The sequence below is a fragment of the Neoarius graeffei genome, chromosome 15, assembly GCF_027579695.1.
Source record: "Neoarius graeffei isolate fNeoGra1 chromosome 15, fNeoGra1.pri, whole genome shotgun sequence".
NCBI classification, from domain to species: domain Eukaryota; kingdom Metazoa; phylum Chordata; class Actinopteri; order Siluriformes; family Ariidae; genus Neoarius; species Neoarius graeffei.
In genome coordinates, this window is record NC_083583.1 from 66,777,019 (window position 1) to 66,796,356 (window position 19,338).

The 19,338-nt window shown below is 38.6% G+C and overlaps 1 protein-coding gene across 13 annotated transcripts in view; it reads right to left on the reverse strand.

Annotated features, from left to right (window-relative positions):
• Nucleotides 1-347: 347 nt before the first annotated feature.
• Nucleotides 348-19,338, reverse strand: part of ptprc (protein tyrosine phosphatase receptor type C) — a 52,469-nt gene continuing 33,478 nt past the window's right edge. For all 13 annotated transcript variants that reach the window (XM_060941783.1, XM_060941781.1, XM_060941784.1 and 10 more), the window contains 11 exons: nt 17,606-17,731; nt 17,287-17,444; nt 17,044-17,179; nt 9,491-9,637; nt 7,615-7,702; nt 6,865-6,998; nt 6,635-6,769; nt 6,419-6,544; nt 4,463-4,617; nt 4,169-4,304; nt 348-1,643 (listed from right to left, as the gene is read on the reverse strand). In XM_060941783.1, the coding sequence (XP_060797766.1) occupies nt 1,365-1,643; nt 4,169-4,304; nt 4,463-4,617; nt 6,419-6,544; nt 6,635-6,769; nt 6,865-6,998; nt 7,615-7,702; nt 9,491-9,637; nt 17,044-17,179; nt 17,287-17,444; nt 17,606-17,731 (1,620 nt within the window). In that variant the 3' untranslated portion in view covers nt 348-1,364. The remainder of the gene's footprint in view (nt 1,644-4,168; nt 4,305-4,462; nt 4,618-6,418; nt 6,545-6,634; nt 6,770-6,864; nt 6,999-7,614; nt 7,703-9,490; nt 9,638-17,043; nt 17,180-17,286; nt 17,445-17,605; nt 17,732-19,338) is intronic.

Consider the following 19,338-nt stretch of genomic DNA (forward strand, 5'->3'; position numbering starts at 1 on the left):
GACTTGTCCCTTCTCTTGCCCGTAGTCAGCTGGGATAGGCTCCAGCTTGCCTGTGACCCTGCACAGGATAAGTGGTTACGGATAATATATATATATATATATATATATATATATATATATATATATATATATATATATATATATATATATCCATCCTTCAGTAAAAATGTAGCTAACTAGTTTTTGTTTGTTTTTGACATTAATAATGTTTTTGACCTGATTTTTGGAAAAGCCTTCAGAGCCTTTTGCTCTTACTTATAAGGAGAGACTGAGAATTAAACAGGAGGCCAACAGAAAAAAAAAACAGAAGACACAGAGATATGTACTACAGTAACAGATACCTGTGAAACTGGACAAAAGGTAGATACTTTATTTATGAATGTACTAGTAATAAGGAAAAACTTATAACATGTTTATTAGTGAAATAAGATGAAACATTGACAGCGTTGATATTATTACAGTAAAATCTCCATTTGACACTTTGTATGTTTGTTCCCATTTGCACAGGATGTTGTTGCAACCCAAACTCAACGTTTCTTTCTTTCTTCTTTTCTTCCTTTCTTTGGAGGGAAACAAGATAGTGAGGTTCTGCATCTGAAGTGTCCTACAAACCCACATAAGAGTTACCTACATGCTAACGTTCCTCATTATCTGATCTGCTTTAAAATCCAACTTTTTTCCAAGTCCATGCAAGTCCATTACATAGTAACATATTAATTTCCTTTATTAATTTTTTTCCAATTAACAACTAACATCGGAAAGCCATAATTATCTTATTATATCATATGAATGAGAATGAGAATCACACCAATCAGATAGTTTGAAGATACAAGTGTAGTGCAAAGGAATCTTTGCATAACTGTGAATATGAATACATTCGCAACTTCATAACTTAGATTTGTTTTTAACAAAATATATCTCAATATATATATAGATATACAGTGAACATGAGCAAAAGCTTTCCATTTACAGTACATTCAAGCATGCAGTTGAAAGATGGAAAGAGCACGATTAAAAGCAAAGATGTGGAACTAAATGCATATAACTGGTCCTTGTGAAGATTGAACATGTTGCATTAAAATACACCACTGTGAATGAAAAAAAAACATATATATAAAACACTGAAGCAGATGGTTGTTGTTTCTCTGAATGTTTTTTCATGTTTTCTGTTAATTAAATTAATACTGTCGTTAAATACAACAAAACTCAAACTCAATGTCAAAAAAATTAGACTTTCCATTTGAATTTTTTTTACAGTGTGTCAAATAAGCAGTCTTTAAATTAAAAAAAACTTTTTTTCTTTTCTTTTTTTCTGTAAAAAAGAAACTGAAATACAAAGCAGGCTGCAATTATGATCTAATAGTTTAAACTTCTACAGTAACAGTAGGCCCGTTGGTGGTGCTTTCACTCAGGCCTTTCTCTGGCTCGCTGCTAGCCTCAGTGGCTCCCTCTTCAGGCGACGCTGAGTCACTGCCTTCTTTGGTGCTCTCCTTGGCAGCAGCGTCTGTGTTGGGACTGATCAGTGCTGTTGATTCATTAACAACCTGCACAGAGTCAGCAGGTGCTTCACTGGGCTTCTTCACCTCGCCGTTCTGCACGGGGAAGGCCGCCTCCAGGGCAGCATACAGGAACTCATACTGCTCCTGTTTTAATGGAGCATGAAGTATTACAAAACATTGTCAAGGGTGTTTAAGTTACTTTAAAATGGGTGAGCTAATAATCTAATGCATTTTAATATGAATCTTTTTGGTTTGTAGGACTAAAGTGTGAAGTTGCTGATCTAACTATAGACAGAATTTCTTTTGTAGAACTAGTCCAGAGTTATAACTGTCGGGATTTCAGATTTAAAAATGCCTTCTGTATGTAAAATTTAATATGGATTCAGTATCATAATCTATAAATAACCGGGTAAGTTTGTGAAAATTTCTAAAACAGGTTTTGTATTCGTCTCTCATAAGGGATGAAGTAACTAAAGGTAAATTTATTTTTTTGCTGGAATTACTCTCATGATTGAAGAAAATTTATTACACAGCTTATTTGAATACTCGATTCTTATTGGTCAGTTACAGTACTACGGTACAATACCATGGTCTGTTATTTCTGTATATCAGACCATTGCTATGTTTGTATGGGTTTGGTGCTGATGTCCGTTCCGATAGCCCTAGGCCTCTCGCCTATAGCTACAGCTAGGGTTACAGTGGGGGGCTAGTCCTCTGGTAACCGCGAGAGTTTGCCTCCCTACTCGCATCTGTATTGCAGCGTGCCTTGCCAGATGGTAGCAGGTACCATTTTTATGATGTTCTTTGGTATGACCCAACTGTGAGTAGAACTCGTGATCTCCCGGTCAAGAGGCGGACATGCTAACCACTAGGCCAACTCAGACCCTTGTGACCCTTCTGCTTCACATCAGAGTCCTGCATCACCCTATCAGGGTTTATTTCACCATAATGACTGGCTCACTGTACATTACCCCTTATTTATGACCAAGATTGACTGGAATCCTTTTAACTAAATAGATTGCTATAAATAAACAAAAGTGCATAGTTATTCTTTTATGCTATGATGTTATGATAGACTTGCTTTTGAACCAAATATTTGTCTAAACAACCCAATTCCAAAAAAAGTTGGGATGTTGTGTAAAATGTAAATAAAAACAGAATGCAATGATTTGCAAATCCTTTTCAACCAATATTCAATTGAATGCAATACAAAGAAAATATATTGCATGTTCAAAATGATAAACTTCACTGTTTTTTTTTTGTTTGTTTGTTTTAAACTATAAACTCATTCTGAATTTGATGTCTGCAAGACATTCCAAAAAAACTGGGACAAGAAAAGACTGGGAAAGTTGTGGAATGTTGAAAAAAAAAACATAGGTGGGGAACATTCTACAGATAAACAGGTTCATTGGTAATTGGGACTGTTCAGTCATTCACCACTTTGTGAAAAAATAGTCCAACAGTTTAAGAACAACATTTCTCAACATCTCAACGTACAATTGCAAGGAATTTAGTGATTTCACCATCAACAATATATAATATCATTAAAAGCAGAGAATCCAGAGAAATCTCTACACATAAAGGGCTGACAACCAACACTGAACACCTGTGACCTTTGATCCCTCAGACGGCACAGCAATAAAAACTGACATGATTATATAAAGGACTTGTGACATGGGCTTGGGAACCCTTTGGAAAATTGTTGTCATTAAACACAGTTCCTAACTGCATCCATGCAAAGTGAAAACCAAATATCAACAACATCCAGAAACCCCTCCGGATTCTCTGAGCCCGAGCTTGTCTGAGATGGACTGACGCAAAGTGGAAAGTGTACTGTGGTCTGATGAGTCCACATTTCAAATTGTTTTTGGAAATCATGGACGTTGTGTCCTCCGGACTAAAGAGGAAAAACACCATCCAGATTTTTGTTACCAGCACAAAGTTCAAAAGCCAGCATCTGTGATGGTATGGGGGTGTGTTAGTACCCACAGTATGGGTAACTTGCACATCTGTGAAAGCACCATTATGCTGAAAGGTACGTATATACGGGTTTTGGAGCAACATATGCTGCATGCAGACAACTTCCTTGAAGGGACATCCCTGCTTACTCTGCCAAGCCACATTCAGTACATTTTACAACAGCATGGCTTCAAAGTAAAAGAGTGTAGATGCTAAACTGGCCTGCCTGCCTGTCTGACTCCTTTTGAAAATGTGTGGTGCATTATGAAGCACAAAATATGACAATGGAGACTCCGGACTGTTGAGTAACTGAAGTTGAATATCAAGTAAACCTGGGAAAGAATTTCACGTTCAAAACTTCAACAATTAGTGTCCTCAGTTCCCAAATGCTTACTGAGTGTTGTTAAAAGAAAAAGTGATGTAACACAGTGGTAAACTTTTTTCCTGACTTTTTTGGAATGGCATCAAATTCAGAATAAGTGTGCATTTATTTAAAAAAATAAAGTTTGAACATTAAATATCTTGTCATTGTATTTTATTCAATTGAATATAAGTTGAAAAGGATTTGCAAATCATTGCATTCTGTTTTTATTGACATTTTACACAGCGTCCCAACTTTTTTGGAGTCAGGGTTCTATTTTTCTTTTCTATAAAGTTATATTGAAAGTTGCAGAATGTTTTTTGTCTGTATATGAAGTTGAAAAACTCACCAGCGTGTTGATCATGCCCGGACGAGCCTTGCGTAGGTCCTTGGCCACCTGGAAGATGTCTACTAGCTTCTCTGTGTCTGCACTGTCCAGAAGCTTCCACAAGGCGCAGAAGATTCCAGAACGTGTTGAGCCATCACTGGTAGAGGAAGCAATTATGGATGTTAAATACTCATTTCTGTGTATGCTCTCATCAGTGAAATGCAAACTCGCAGAGATGATGTTTTTGCAATAAGGATTTCAAAGCATCAATGTACCGAATAAGTGTGTTACACAGTTAAGCAGTTAAGGACTCACTTGCAGTGTGCTAAAATGGGCACATTGCTGCTCCTGTTCTCACTGCTCTGTCTGACACTCTTTATCATATCAATCAAGTCGATAGGTTTGGCTGGGAGCTCATGACCCGCCCATTTCAGGAAGTGGTACTGTTGCAGTGTGTGGCTGTCTTTCCTCTGCAGGAGGGATGAGCAAGAAAGTTTGAGTGATGACAATATCTTAGATAGATAGATAGATAGATAGATAGATAGATAGATAGATAGATAGATAGATAGATAGATAGATAGATAGAGTGGTGCTTGAAAGTTTGTGAACACTTTAGAATTTCTATATTTCCGCATAAATATGACCTAAAACGTCATCAGATTTTCACACAAGTCATAAAAGTAGATAAAGAGAACCCAGTTAAGCAAATGAGACAAAAATATTATACTTGGTGAGTGTACTCAAAAGTATGTGAACCTTTGCTTTCAGTATCTGGTGTGATCTGGTGTGACCCCCTTGTGCAGCAGTAACTGCAAATAAATGTTTCCGGTAACTGTTGATCAGTCCTGCACACCGGCTTGAATGCATTTTAGCCCATTCCTCCATACAGAACAGCTTCAACTCTGGGAATGTTGGTGGGTTTCCTCACATGAACTGCTCGCTTCAGGTTCACAACATTTCGATTGGATTAAGACCAGGACTTTGACTTGGCCATTCCAAAACATGAACTTTATTCTTCTTTAACCATTCTTTGGTAGAACGGCTTGTGTGCTTCAGGTCATTGTCTTGCTGCATTGTTCCATCAATGATGGCAAGCCGTCCTGGCCCAGATGCAGCAAAATAGGCCCAAACCATGATACTACCACCACCATGTTTCACAGATGTATCCCATAAGGTTCTTATGCTGGAATGCAGTGTTTTCCTTTCTCCAAACATAACACTTCTCATTTAAACCAAAAAGTTCTATTTTGGTCTCATCCATCCACAAAACATTTTTCCAATAGCCTTCTGGTTTGTCCACATGATCTTTAGCAAACTGCAAATGAGCAGCACTGTTCTTTTTGGAGAGCAGTGGCTTTCTCCTTGCAACCCTGCCATGCACACCATTGTTGTTCAGTGTTTTCCTGATGGTGGACTCATGAACATTAGCCAATGTGAGAGAGGCCTTCAGTTGCTTAGAAGTTACCCTGGGGTCCTTTGTGACCTCACCGACTATTACACGCCTTGCTCTTGGAGTGATCTTTGTTGGTTGACCACTCCTGGGGAGGGTAACAATGGTCTTGAATTTCCTCCATTTGTACACAATCTGTCTGACTGTGGATTGGTGAAGTCCAAACTCTTTAGAGATGGTTTTGTAACCTTTTCCAGCCTGATGAGCATCAACAACGCTTGTTCTGAGGTCCTCAGAAATCTCCTTTGTTTGTGCCATGATACACTTCCAAAAACACGTGTTGTGAAGATCAGACTTTGATAGATCCCTGTTCTTTAAATAAAACAGGGTGCCCACTCACACCTGATTGTCATCCCATTGATTGAAAACATCTGACTCAAATTTCACCTTCAAATTAACTGCTAATCCTAGAGGTTCACATACTTTTGCTACTCACAGATATGTAATATTGGATCATTTTCCTCAATAAATAAATAACCAAGTATAATATTTTTGTCTCATTTGTTTAACTGGGTTCTCTATCTACTTTCAGGACTTGTGTGAAAATCTAATGTTGTTTTAGGTCATATTTATGCAGAAATATAGAAAATTCTAAAGGGTTCACAAACCACCACTGTAGATAGATAGATAGATAGATAGATAGATAGATAGATAGATAGATAGATAGATAGATAGATAGATAGATAGATAGATAGATAGATAGATAGATAGATAGATAGATAGATAGATAGATAGATAGATAGATAGATGCACTGTATTGAAATATCTGAATTACGGGTCTAATAGTGACTATGATCATAAACAATAGAAAAGCTGCGCACCTTCGTATGCTGTATTTCTAGGCACCGTCTGATGTATGTAGGAGTGTTTTCAGTCTCTTTGACCTCCACCACCATCTCCCCAAATGTTTTCTTATTGTCGTCATCCCAATACTGGGAGCAGAACTCCTGATAGATTGACACATAGCAACAACAAGACATAAGAATGGTATCTTTTTCAGATCCATGTAATGACCCTGCTTAGATTTGGAGACTCACCTTGTCATCCTCAGTGCAATTAGAGAGCATGAACACAGCTTTAACCTGCTTCTGGTCAAGCATGTGCAGAAAATCAGGAACTGTGTCAGCCATAGGTCCCTGTGCAGCAATGATGCTCCTCGGGTACCAGTATCCCTAGAGGAATTCAGACATAATACATCTGAACATGCATCAAAAGGGTCATTTAACTGAGAACAGCTTTTAAGCTTTTTATATATGAAAACATTTACATCCACATATGACGCATTGACATATTTGGTGGGAACTTCATCGTCTTCATCTGAGGAATATTCATCCTCATCCTCAGCCTCGCTGTCATGGCTGGCTTCATCCTCCACTTTAACTGGGACTCTGTTGAAGTCATCTGAAAGAGAAAACAAGAAATAAATGGTCATGACCAAAGACAGTCTGATATTAGTTTTATAGTCTACAGTGCAGGGCTAAAAAACATTTGCTTTATACAATATAATGCAGGCTCATTTTTCAGTACTAGAAAGGCAGTCAGTAGAGTGCATATCTCCACCAAGCAACGTATGTTTGATCAACATCAAAATCAAATCAGTTGAACCTAGGATAATACTAAAGCTGTACACCAAATTTCATCCAAATCCGTTCACTACTTTTTGAGTTACGTCGGGAATAGGCAAATAAATCCTGGATCCGCATATACTGTATATCTGGATCCTGTATCCAAAATACATATCCAGATTTGGATCAAAATGTAATCAATTATTCCTTGGCCCATGGCCCACCTTTCCTCCAAATTTCATCAAAATCCATTCACTAATTTTTGAGTTACATTGGAAACAAACAAACAAAGGCAAAAACAACCTCCTCCAACAAAGCTGGTGGCGGTAATAAGAACAGTTCCAACACACTGTTGATAGTTCAGTGATAAATTACATACATAAATCTGATTTAAAAAAAACAAACAACTCTCAAAATGTCAAAAAATGAGTAAAATAAAGCTTGATGCTCACATGGCACAATAGAGGTGCGGTTTTTCTTCTTATTCTCCTCGGTGCGTGCCGTATTGGATGATCTATAGTTTCTGAATTTTGGAAGTTTCTGCAAAAAAAACCATAACAACATGTTATAATGTGCTTGGGGTTGAGTAGTGTTAGCTCACCATTATTGTGAACATACTTAATATGTGGCTTATAATAGACACCTGTGCTGCATCACACCTGTAAAAAGTGCTTATAACTCTATAAACGTCTGTCATTTATAAATGTCAGGAAGAAAAGCACAATGGCATGAAGAAAAAGTATATAATTAAATTGAATTATAAAATGTATACAGACCCTTTTCAAGAATATCATTTGATATTTTATACTTATTTGCAATGATTGCATTGAAAATAAGGGTACTTTATAAGAATTTGCGTACCTACCAAAAGTGGTCCAAGGAAGGACGACTGGTGAACCGGTGACAGGGTCATGGGCATCGAAGGCTCATTGATTCACATGGGGCACGAAGGCTAGCCCATATGGTCCAATCAAACAAAAGACTTACTGTAGCACAAACTGCTGAAAAAGTTAATGCTGGCTAAAACAGAAAGGTGTCAGCATTGACTTTTTCAGCAGTTTGTGCTGCAGTAGCTCTTCTGTAGGATTGGACCAATTGGGCTAGCCTTCGTGCCCCATGTGACTCAATGAGCCTTCAACACCCATGACCCTGTTGTCAGTTTACCGGTTGTCCTTCCTTGGACCACTTTTGGTAGGTACTAACCACTGCATACCAGGAACACCCCACAAGATGTGCCATTTTAGAGATGTTCAGTCCCGGTCATCTCGCCATCACAATTTGGCCCTTGTGAAAGTTGCTCAGATCCTTACGCTTGCCCATTTTTCCTGCCTCCATCACATCAACTTCAAGAATTGATTGTTCTCTTGCTGCCTAATATATCCCACCCCTTGACAGGTGCCACTGTAATAAGGTCATCAATGGTATTCACATAGATATGAAAAATTATAAACACCATAAAAAAGGGGATTTTTTTAATCAAAATGTTGTTTTCTTGTTATTTTTGTATTGTTTGTGAATTTAGAATTAGCAAAAGAAAATAATTTGTTTACATCTGCTCAGTAATGGGTAACCATCCATACAAGATAATCCACCCAACATACAGGTGTGGCCAGTTGAAACACTACTTTCATGTTTGGAAAATAAAAGGCCAGCCCAAATCTTCCAGATTTGTCACATAGCACAATACTACAGATGTCACAAGTCAACAGAGAGAGGCCAATTCTCATGTCGCTAGCTTGTGCACACAGTTTCTGGAAGCTGAAAACATCTTTGTTCTTCAGTGGCCTCCCTATTCACTAGACATGTCCCCTATTGAGCATCTGTGGGACATTCTGGACCATCGGGTACATCAGTGTGTTCCTGTCCCAAGGAGTATCCGTGAACTCTGCACAGCTCTTTCTTGTGGAGGAATGGGACAATATTCCAAAGCCTCATGAATGTAAATGGTGGTTAGACATGCTACTGAAAGTGTAATTTTGAACACTGACCTGCTCTGACTGGAGCTGATTTCTTCACATGAATTATTTGATTAATATGGGGCATGTTTCCAGAAAATGAGTCATGTCGCAAAAGTTCAAATCAAAACACTTAAATGAAGAGGTTTCACATTTACAGTCATTTATTTGCCAAATAATTACTCAAAGTCACTTAAACTAGGTTAGAATACAGTATAACGATAGAGCCGAGTAGGTTATCATGAAGGGGTTTACCCAGCAGTGGTTTTCTTTCTTACTAACAGTCCTGAGATTTGGACTCACCATTTTCCAGTCTGTAGCAATGAGGACAATATCAGTCGGATAAAAACAAAATAAAAGAGGAAGCACCCACCTGAAACTCCTCCTCTATCAAAGACAACTCATTTCCCTCCTTCTGTCTGAGTGTGTTGACCTCTGAGTGGAAATTTGAGAGTGACATTTCCGTCTCGCCAAACTGACTGTACTCGATCAGTGCCGTGTGGATGAGCACATACTGGGCCTGGGATACATTACACTTCCACTTAGATCAGGGTACATTTGTGATCTGTATTATCATATTATACAAGTAAAGGAACAAGTGCATTCTTTATTTAACATAAATATATAGTACTGTGCAAAAATCTTAGGCACATATAAAGAAATGCTGTCGAACAAAAATGGCTTAAAAATAATGAAATGAAATGAAATGTTTCAATATTTAAAAAAATACTATAAACATTAATCAATAAGCCATAATAAATCAATATAATAAAGTCGATATTTGGTGTGAGACGACCCTTTGGTTTAGTCTCAGGTCCAGTGAGTGCAGTTTTATGCTGAAATGAGCTGTAGGTTTTATTGAGCATCTCACAGAACAGCCACAGTTCTTCTGGACACTTTGACTGTCACACCCGCTTCTTAATTTGGCACCAAAACCCTGCAGCCTTCATTATGTTTTACTTTTTAATCTGAAAAGTGGGCTCTTATGTAATATGCTACTCAGATATATCACAAACTTTTTTTTTTTCCTGTAACATTTAATTTTGTGCTAGAAAACAAACGAACATTTGGACTTGAAAATGTTTTTGTACTGACTCAATAATATAGGAGCCATAAAATAGAAATTTATAACAAAGTTTGTATGAAAAAGGAATTAGATGCCTAAGACTTTTAGACAGTACTGTGTATATGTTAAGACGTGTACACTTCCTATTTACACCTAAATACAGATTTAAAACTTAAAAATCATTCTCAAATAGCAGTCAGAACCATACACACTTCTCTCTCTCGCTCGCTCTCTCTCTCTCTCTCTCTCTCACACACACACACACACACACACACACACACACACACACACACACACTTTCTCCCACTATACCTTAAAGCTTTTTCCAATATTATTCTTATTATTAGTGAAGTTAGTCATATGACTTAGATGACTACACTTAAAAGCCTTAGGCACCACGTCAACATGGCCTTAGACATCAAATTGACTTTAGTTTAGCTGTATAACAGCTGAACTAATATTACTTTACTAACTCGCTAGTACACCTATACAGATCCTCTACACAGTTCAATGGACACAGACTACATAAATTCAAATAACTCAAACTAACCTGCTTCCAAAGACAAGTGAAAAAACCCCACTGCTGTTATACACTACTCTTAATTATGTCTTAAACACAAGCATATTAACCAGAGACCAATGATAGCAATTAATTAACATTTTATTAACTACATTAAATGTTTATGTAAAGAGATTTCATGAATGTTACACTGTAAAAATTAATGTAACTTGCAAAATTGTTGAGTGAAAAAAGGATTCTAAGTTGAATGAACAAATTTCCCTTCTAACTGTTCAAGTAACTAAAAAAAAATAGTTGAGACGCCTTTCCTTCGCCACAAGTTCATAGGAATTGGAAAATTAAGTTAAGTGAACTTATATTCAAGTGCTGATTGACGCCCCTTAACCAATGCCACTGCGCATGCGCACTTCACAAGTTCGAAAGTTTCAATGGTCGGGTGGAGTGAGAAGTCCGTGGAAACTGACACGAGACGTTGTATAGGAGTATAGACTAAGCTTTCTTCAACAGAGGCCAGGGAATTCCCTCCTTGTATGTCCGTATTTGTTTCTGTTTGTGTAATAATAGGCAAAGTGAAGTAGAACTTAAGTGTTGAGAGGTTTGTGTTAACTAAAAAATGTAATGCACACTAAATCATTGTAAAAAAAAAAATAGTCAAGCCAAGTTAAAAATGTAACGCAACCTGCTGCCAAAGGATTTTGAGTAAACTCAACTTAGAACAGTGATGTGCCAACTTGCTCTTCTAAGTTAATTGGCATTATTATTTCAATTTATTTCAACTAAACAATTTGTTGGACTGAACTTCTAAAGGCAAGTCAAGTCAACTCAACATAAAATACTCTTCTATGTGAACATACCATAAATCCAGGTACCTGGGTTCGATTCTGACCCGAGGTCATGTCCCGATCCCTCCCCGTCTCTCTCCTGCTCATTTCCTGTCTCTACACTGCCCTATCCAATAAAGGTGGAAAAAGCCCAAAAAAAACCTTTAAAAAAAAGAATAATTTAGGATAACTTAATGTTTTTAATTGGAATGATTATTTCAATTTATGTCAATATCACAATTTGAATGCACTGAACTTGCTAAATAAAGTAAGGTCAACATAAAATACTCATCTGTGTTGACTTAAAAGAGCAAGTCAGCACAACTATTTGGCCCGGAGTTGAGTTTACTCAAAATCCTTTGGCAGCAGGTTGCATTACATTTTTAAGTTGGCTTGACTAATTTTTTTTTTACAGTGTAGAAGTATTTATAGTATTTACCATCAAGTATTTAGTATATATAGTGTGGGAAATAAGGCTGGAGTGGCGGACATTTACCAATAATTTTCATATTTGTCTGTTTGTATTTCAAAAGCATCGGACCGGATGGCCGATAAAAAATAATCCGAATGTGTCCATCTATATTTCAAATGCATCAACCCAGATAGCCCATGAAGAATTGTAAAGATATGGGTCTAATCTACTTCGAATTTTCTTCCAAATGTTACACTGAGTGAATATATTATGTCGTAACACAGCCTGTGAAACAGGGGCCCCCACGAGCCCGAATTTAAAAATTCGTAACTCGGCCACTGATGGGCCTAGCCCCGCCAAAATTTACAGGCACGTCCCTCTCCCCGAGCCCTTTTGAACCAGCACAGGCACAGCCCAGTATGACGCCACATCGGCCTGTTATTCGCGCCCCAATCCCTTGCATGAGCACTGCTCGCCGAAATCTTTAATATGAGCCCTTATTTTTAAATAAGCCAGCCTTTAAAAATTCATAACTCAGCCATCGATGGTCCTAGCCCCGCCAAAATTTACAGGAGCGTCCCTCTCCCTGAGCTCTTTCGCACCAGCACAGGTACAGCCTGCTACAGCCATGGCTTGGCCTGCTATTTGCCCCAGAGCCCCCGAAAAACTTTAAAATGAGCCCTGGCTCGAGCTGCTCATGCACAAGGGGATTTACAAATTCATAACTCGGCCACCGATGGTCCAAGCCCTGCCAACATTTACAGACACATCCTTCTCCCCGAGCCCTTTCAAACCAGCACAGGCACGGCCCGGTACATTCCCTCCTTGGCTCATTATTCGCCCCCCAAACCCCCGCGTGAGCACTGCTCACCGAAATCTTTAATATGAGCCCTGGCTCGAGCCAGCCTTTAAAAATGTATAACTCAGCCACCGATAGTCTAAGCCCCGCCAAAATGTACAGGCACATCCCTCTCCCTGTGCTCTTTCGCACCAGCACAGGCACGGCCCGCTACAGCCAAGGCTTGGTCCACTATTCGCCCCAGAGCCCTCGAAAAACTTTAGCATGAGCCCTGGGTCGAGCCACTTGAGCCACGGGGATTTAAAAATTCATAACTCAGCCACCATAGGTTCTAGCCCCTCCAAAATTTACAGGCCCCTCCCTCTCCCTGAGTGGCACACTAAATAAGACAATAATAATAATAATACACTCCGTATTCACTGTTGTTTTTATTGCACGATGCAGCTGAACTAGTGTTTTAGGGTTGACAGTGTCTGATTGATCCGCTCATTTGGTTAAGAGTTCAGTTTACATGAAACTTTGCAGTACAGTATTATGTTGAGTCCCAAACTGACAATCAATGGTTATGTTGTTATTATTATGTGTATTTTTTCATTCATAATAAGAATGACAGTCATAGTCATATGCTTTGGAGGATGTAGATTTATATTTTAATAGGTTTTATTTTCTAAGTTCTAGTCCAGCAGGTTTTAGTCTGAATGCCAAATAATATCACCGTATCTAGTTTTGAGTCATTTTAAAAGTCATTTTGTTACAGAGTTACTTGGAATTGCGAACTCAAAATTTGAATTCTATTATGTAAGAATAGTTGTTTTGTTAATTACTACATTTCTTCCAGACTTATTATAAACATAGTATAAAAATAGTCATTGTTGGCATAACGTTTCATGAGTGTTATTATAGTACCTGTATATGAGTACCAGTAAGTTGTAACCAACTGGAACATCCTTGGCCCCCCAGACTTTTTTCTAGACATGGAACTGACCTGTGTGTACGACTGTTTTCTTGGGTAGAACTTTAAGCATATTTTTCTTGAATCTTCTGGCATTTTCTTGTAAATTATATTCAATTTGTAGTGTAATTAGCGACTAATGTAATTTGGTCTTTGAAGATCACAAAAGTGTGCCTGGAAATAGCTGAGAAGCCATCTCCAGGCATCTAAAGCCCTTCAGCTTCCAGGGCCCTAAGGCGGGCACCAGACCCCCTGCTGCATTGTTCCAGGCCTTTGGCCCGTCATTCAGACAGGCTGAAATTTGGACAGACAGACAACATTTCAGACTTTTCTGTCCTGTGATAATGTGCTTAAAATTCCTTATTTCCCACACTGATATACCATATAGTATAAACCATTAAAAGGTCCAGTTAGTGGTTATTTATTGACTAGTTATTGGCTCCTTAATTGTTTTAAATTCTTCTTTGTCATGGACATAAATTTTTCATATTACTGGTTTAATCAAATAGTTAATGTAAGTAGCATTGTTACACTATATAAGACTTGAGTTATCAAAGATATACATCATACAAATAATTTGCAAATGAGTATCCTAGACATCAACATGCTGTTGAGCAGTACTTACTTCCTATTACTACTGTAGTAAATACACATATATTATTTACCAGCTGGGAGGTCCGTATCGTGAAATACCGTGACCGAGGTCTTGAAAGTACTGACCAAAGCCCTCTGGGCCGAGGTCAGTATTCAAGGCTGAGGTCACGGTATTTCACCATACCGACCGACCTTAAGCTGGTAAATAATATATTTATTTTTTTCTTTACCAAATTCTAACACAAAATGAGAGCGCCCGAAAGGGAAAACCGAGCCGAGGCGAGTCACCATTTTGAATCCTCATTCACGGCTGTAATGCAAATGGCTTCCTCCTCGGTATACAAGTGCACTTCCATGGCAGGAAAAAAAAACTACATTTTGCCGCCTATGTAGTCCCCTATTTATACAAAATTGAGTCATTCAGGATTCAGCCATGTTTTTGCTCAGCGTTAGCAACAGTTACAGGTTTTTAGCTTTCCCCTGAAATGTTTTCTTTTATTTCTTCTTCCTCAGGGTAGTAAAACTCACTTTTGCTGTGAACTGTCATTATCACTATCCATGCTGTAAAATTAATGCTATTCTCCTGAGAAATGATGGCAAAAATTTATAAGATTTTTGATAATATTATAAATAATTCTTATAAAAAAAGAGAAACGTTGACAAAAAAATGCTACTATGTTTGTTGTTGTTGTGAACGAGCAAGACGCCAGAGGTCCATAACCGGGGTCCATAACTGGGGTCCATATCGTAGGATACAGACCCACTCGCCAGCCAATCAGAGTGCAGGATTTGATGGAAACCGGACCGCGAAAAAAATAAATTTATTGATTTAGAATTGTTTACTAAAGGCAGATTCTACCGTAACTGGATCCATTAACCACTTGCCCACAAAATAAGAAATTTTTCTTGTCCTTTTTTCAGTGAGGTAATATTTTCAAGATTGAAAATATGGTATTTGGTCTTCTAAAACAGCACGTCATTTAAAAATACACTGAGTATATCAATAAAAGATTTTTAAAGAATAAAGTTCTATTTCTTTGACATATCTGACAGACATAACTTCCATTTTAAAAATCCCTTTCATTATCCCTGTTGCTATTGTCAGTGAATTTCTGTCAGATGACCTGACGATAGACTCAGCCATTATGGATCTTTGGTAGTTATCGTGTGGAAGCAGGCTTTATAATTTTTGGGTGTCAACAGATAGAGTTGAAATAGATTAACAGTGAAAAAACTATTTCGTTCACGAGAGAAGCCCACAGTTATTTTTAAAAAATGCTATCGTCAGTCTGTCAGTCATATGCGCCTGACGATAGCAAAATTCAAGCCCTCACCACGCACATGTTGACTGACGCAAAGAGGAAATTCTACTGCGCATGATTTTTGTGACAGCAGACATTTACTTCCGGGCAAGACTTGGAGTTCTGACAGCTAGATTTCATCAAATAAATCAAGGTAAGATTTTCAGTCAGCTATCCTGACGATAGAAATTTTTGACGATAGAAACATTGAGAATATATTTGTGCATTCATATTTAAATTTTTCTGGAGGAAAACTATCGTAAGTTGAGATAAATCAGAGCCACTTGCGACCCTTTCAGCCGACAGGCCATTTCAATGTGTTATTTCCCCGCGAAAGTGACACAGTCGTGTCTATCGTCACTGTTCTGACAATTATTGTTGATATTTCAATTTTGAAAATACATTTTATCTTTTTTATTTCAATATTTTATTTTATTATTTGGTTCTAGTGATGAGGTATTTAATAGTATTACTAAATTTGTCAGATTAATAATGTAAGAAGCAGTTTTGTTGCTATTGTCATCTAGAGTGTCTGTCAGAATATGATGGTAGACGTTAGTTTGTCTGTCAGATTTTGATGATAGAAACCGATGTGTTTCTATTGTCATTTAGCATGTCTGTCATGTCAGGCTTTTATTAATTAGTTACCAGGACTACTGTCCGAAAATTTACTGTGAATGTCCAAGACCCCAAATGCTACTAGAAAAACTTAATAGAATGATCAAAATAATCAATTCAGCAATTTAAGGAGATGGGACTTAACTGGCCTCTGTTATGGTAGAATCTGCCTAAAGCAAATGCAGTATAGTGTTAATTAATGCACCCTTATGATTAATTAAAAATATACATAAAACTCTAATACAGAAAATATCAGTGATCATTTAGTTAACTAAGTATCAATTAACTGATAGTGTCATGCTCCGCCCCGGACATCCACTCCGGAGATTACGGATCTCTCACACCAGCGCCGATCCGGATCCGGGACAGGAATTCCTTCTCACCTGCATTCACTTCCTGGTTTTCACCGCTGCTTATAAATACGCCATTCTCAGACTCAGACTTTGCCAGAACGTCTCGTTTGCTTCTGTGGCTGTTTCTGTGCCTCTCTTGCTTTTCATGGTTTTTCTCTCTAGCGATTTTCTCTTGTTCAGGGTTTTTTGCGCTAGCGTTTTTGTCTTTGCCTGTCTCATGTTTTTGTCAAGTTGTTTGTTCTCATTTTGCCCGGACTATTTTTGCCATTTGTTTTTTGTCCTGTTTGTTAACTTTTTGCTACGCCCTTTCTTCCCTGTATTAAATCATCTTATTTATTGGATTACTGTCTGTGTTCTGCGTTTGGATCCGAACTTCACCATACCTCCATCCACCCTAACAAATAGATTGTTTTGTAATGCTTACCCCTGTATTAATGCCTATTAAAGAAGAAAATGAAGCCAGAACATGGCAGCATGCTATGCGTCTCACCTCTACTTGAACCATGAGACATCTCTGGCGGCGAAGTTTGACCACATATCCGTAAATGTCCACACGTCCTTCTGCCTCCAGACTCTCAATCATAGCATCAATACAGATATAGGTCCCTGTGCGTCCAACTCCAGCGCTGCATGGAATAAAGCTCCATTTGAGTTGTTTATGAATGAAAAATGACAATGTCAAAATGTGCGATAAAATAATGCTACTGCTTTCCAAAATCAGCTCCTATGGTACCTGCAGTGAACGACAATAGGTCCACTGAAGAAGTTTTTGAAGGAATTGACTCTGCGGCGGAGTTTAAGGAGCAGGCCAGGATCAGTGGGGACACCGTGATCAGGCCAGCTTGTGAACTGGATGTGAGTGACTTCTCGTTCTGCTGCCTTCTCTTTCCGCTAAACAGGAGGAAGCATTTCTACTTACTAGCCAACCTTGGTATGCCAGAATCAATTTTCAAAATAAGTCTTTGTTTGAAGCATTATATTTGGAGTAGGTTATAGGGCTAGGTCTCATAATATTAGAAACTACTGTAAATGAAAAGTTGGAATTTGCTTACATTCATCAGGGTCAGGTGGCGAATTATGTAATTCGGGCACTTTTCTTCTCCCTTGATTTTCACAACCAAGTCATCGAAAATCTCTGTTTCTCTCTCTAGTGAGGGCCAGTACTGAGCACACTTGTTCTGAGAAGAAAAAGAGGATTGACAAATCTTTCTAGAAGTAAATAAAGCACAGTGTGGTTCGAAGTGGCAGTGTTGCCACCTCACCCCATTGCTCCACTGTGCTAGGTTCAATCCTGAACTCAAGAGACTTTGCCCCAGTGGAGAAGTTTTATCTTGGGATTTGATTCGCAGGGAAGAAAAACAGACCACAAGCTTGACAAACAGATCGGATCAGTGATAGTATTGTTTCCAGTCACTGCTTTGGTTTAGCAGGAGCTCAGTTTGTAGATGAAGCTGTGTTTACCAGGCATTGATATCCATGTTCTCATTTATGGTCACAAGCTGTGGCTTGTATCCTTGTATTTTTCACAATGACTGTGAAAAAGTTATGGGTACAGGGTGGCAGAAATGACATTGCTCCACAGGGATGCTATGTTTATTCTCTGTGATAGGATTTATCCATCCATTCATTATCTGTAACTGCTTATCCTGTGCAGGGTCACAGGCAAGCTGGAGCCTATCACAGCTGGCTATGGGTGAGAGGCAGGGTACACCCTGGACAAGTCGCCAGATCATCGCAGGGCTGACACGTAGAGACAAACAACCATTCACACTCACGTTCACACCTACGGTCAATTTAGAGCCACCAATTAGCCTAACCTGAATGTCTTTGGACTGTGGGGGAAACTGGAGCGCCCGAAGGAAACCCATGCAGACACGGGGAGAACATGCAAACTCCACACAGAACGGCCCCCGTTGGCCATTGGGCTCGAACCCAGGACCTTCTTGCTATGAGCCAGCAGTGCTAACCACTACATCACTGTGCCACTCGTAATAGGATTTAGCAGCTTGGTAATTCAGGACCGCTTTGAAGTTGAGAGGACCGAGAGGAGCCTCTTGATCAAGATGGTTTTTTGAGGCACCTTACAAGGATGCACCCTGGTCAGTTCACATATTATTGTATGGAAGACAGACCCAGGACTCACTGGATAGATTATATCTCACAGTTAGCTTGGAAAGAGCTGGAATCTGTACCTAGGGATAGAGAAGTCTGAACTGACCTTCAAAACTCATCACAACCGCTACCAGAATGAATGTACACCAAGGTGCCAATCAAACTATCTGTTGCATAGTTTGTCACTTGCCCTCAACCATGTTCTTCAGTGGAAAGGAATCATCATTGAGAAGATATCCTTGTATTTAAATGGTGTATTTAAGCTCAGCAGTTAGTGGGTATTGAAATGAAAGGGGTAGATTTCTACCAATGAGATTGTGATTGGTACCACATAGAAACCATACAGATGGTGCAGATGTTCTTCCTTGGATAGCTTTAGGATTTCATTTGCTAAGAACAGTTTTGCACTCAAGTCACCATCATGGAACAGTTCGATCCAATAGACTTGATGTTGAATTGAAAACTATAATAAATTCAGAAGTGACTCTGATGCTCTCATTATAAGTTTAATCAATTGCACTTTTTGACTGTACACTGATCAGCCATAACATTAACCACTGAGAGGTGAAGAGAATAACATTATCTCATTACAATGGCACCTGTAAAGGGGTGGGGTATATTAGGCAGCAAGAGAACAGTCAGTTCTTGAAGTTGATGTATTGGGAGCAGGAAA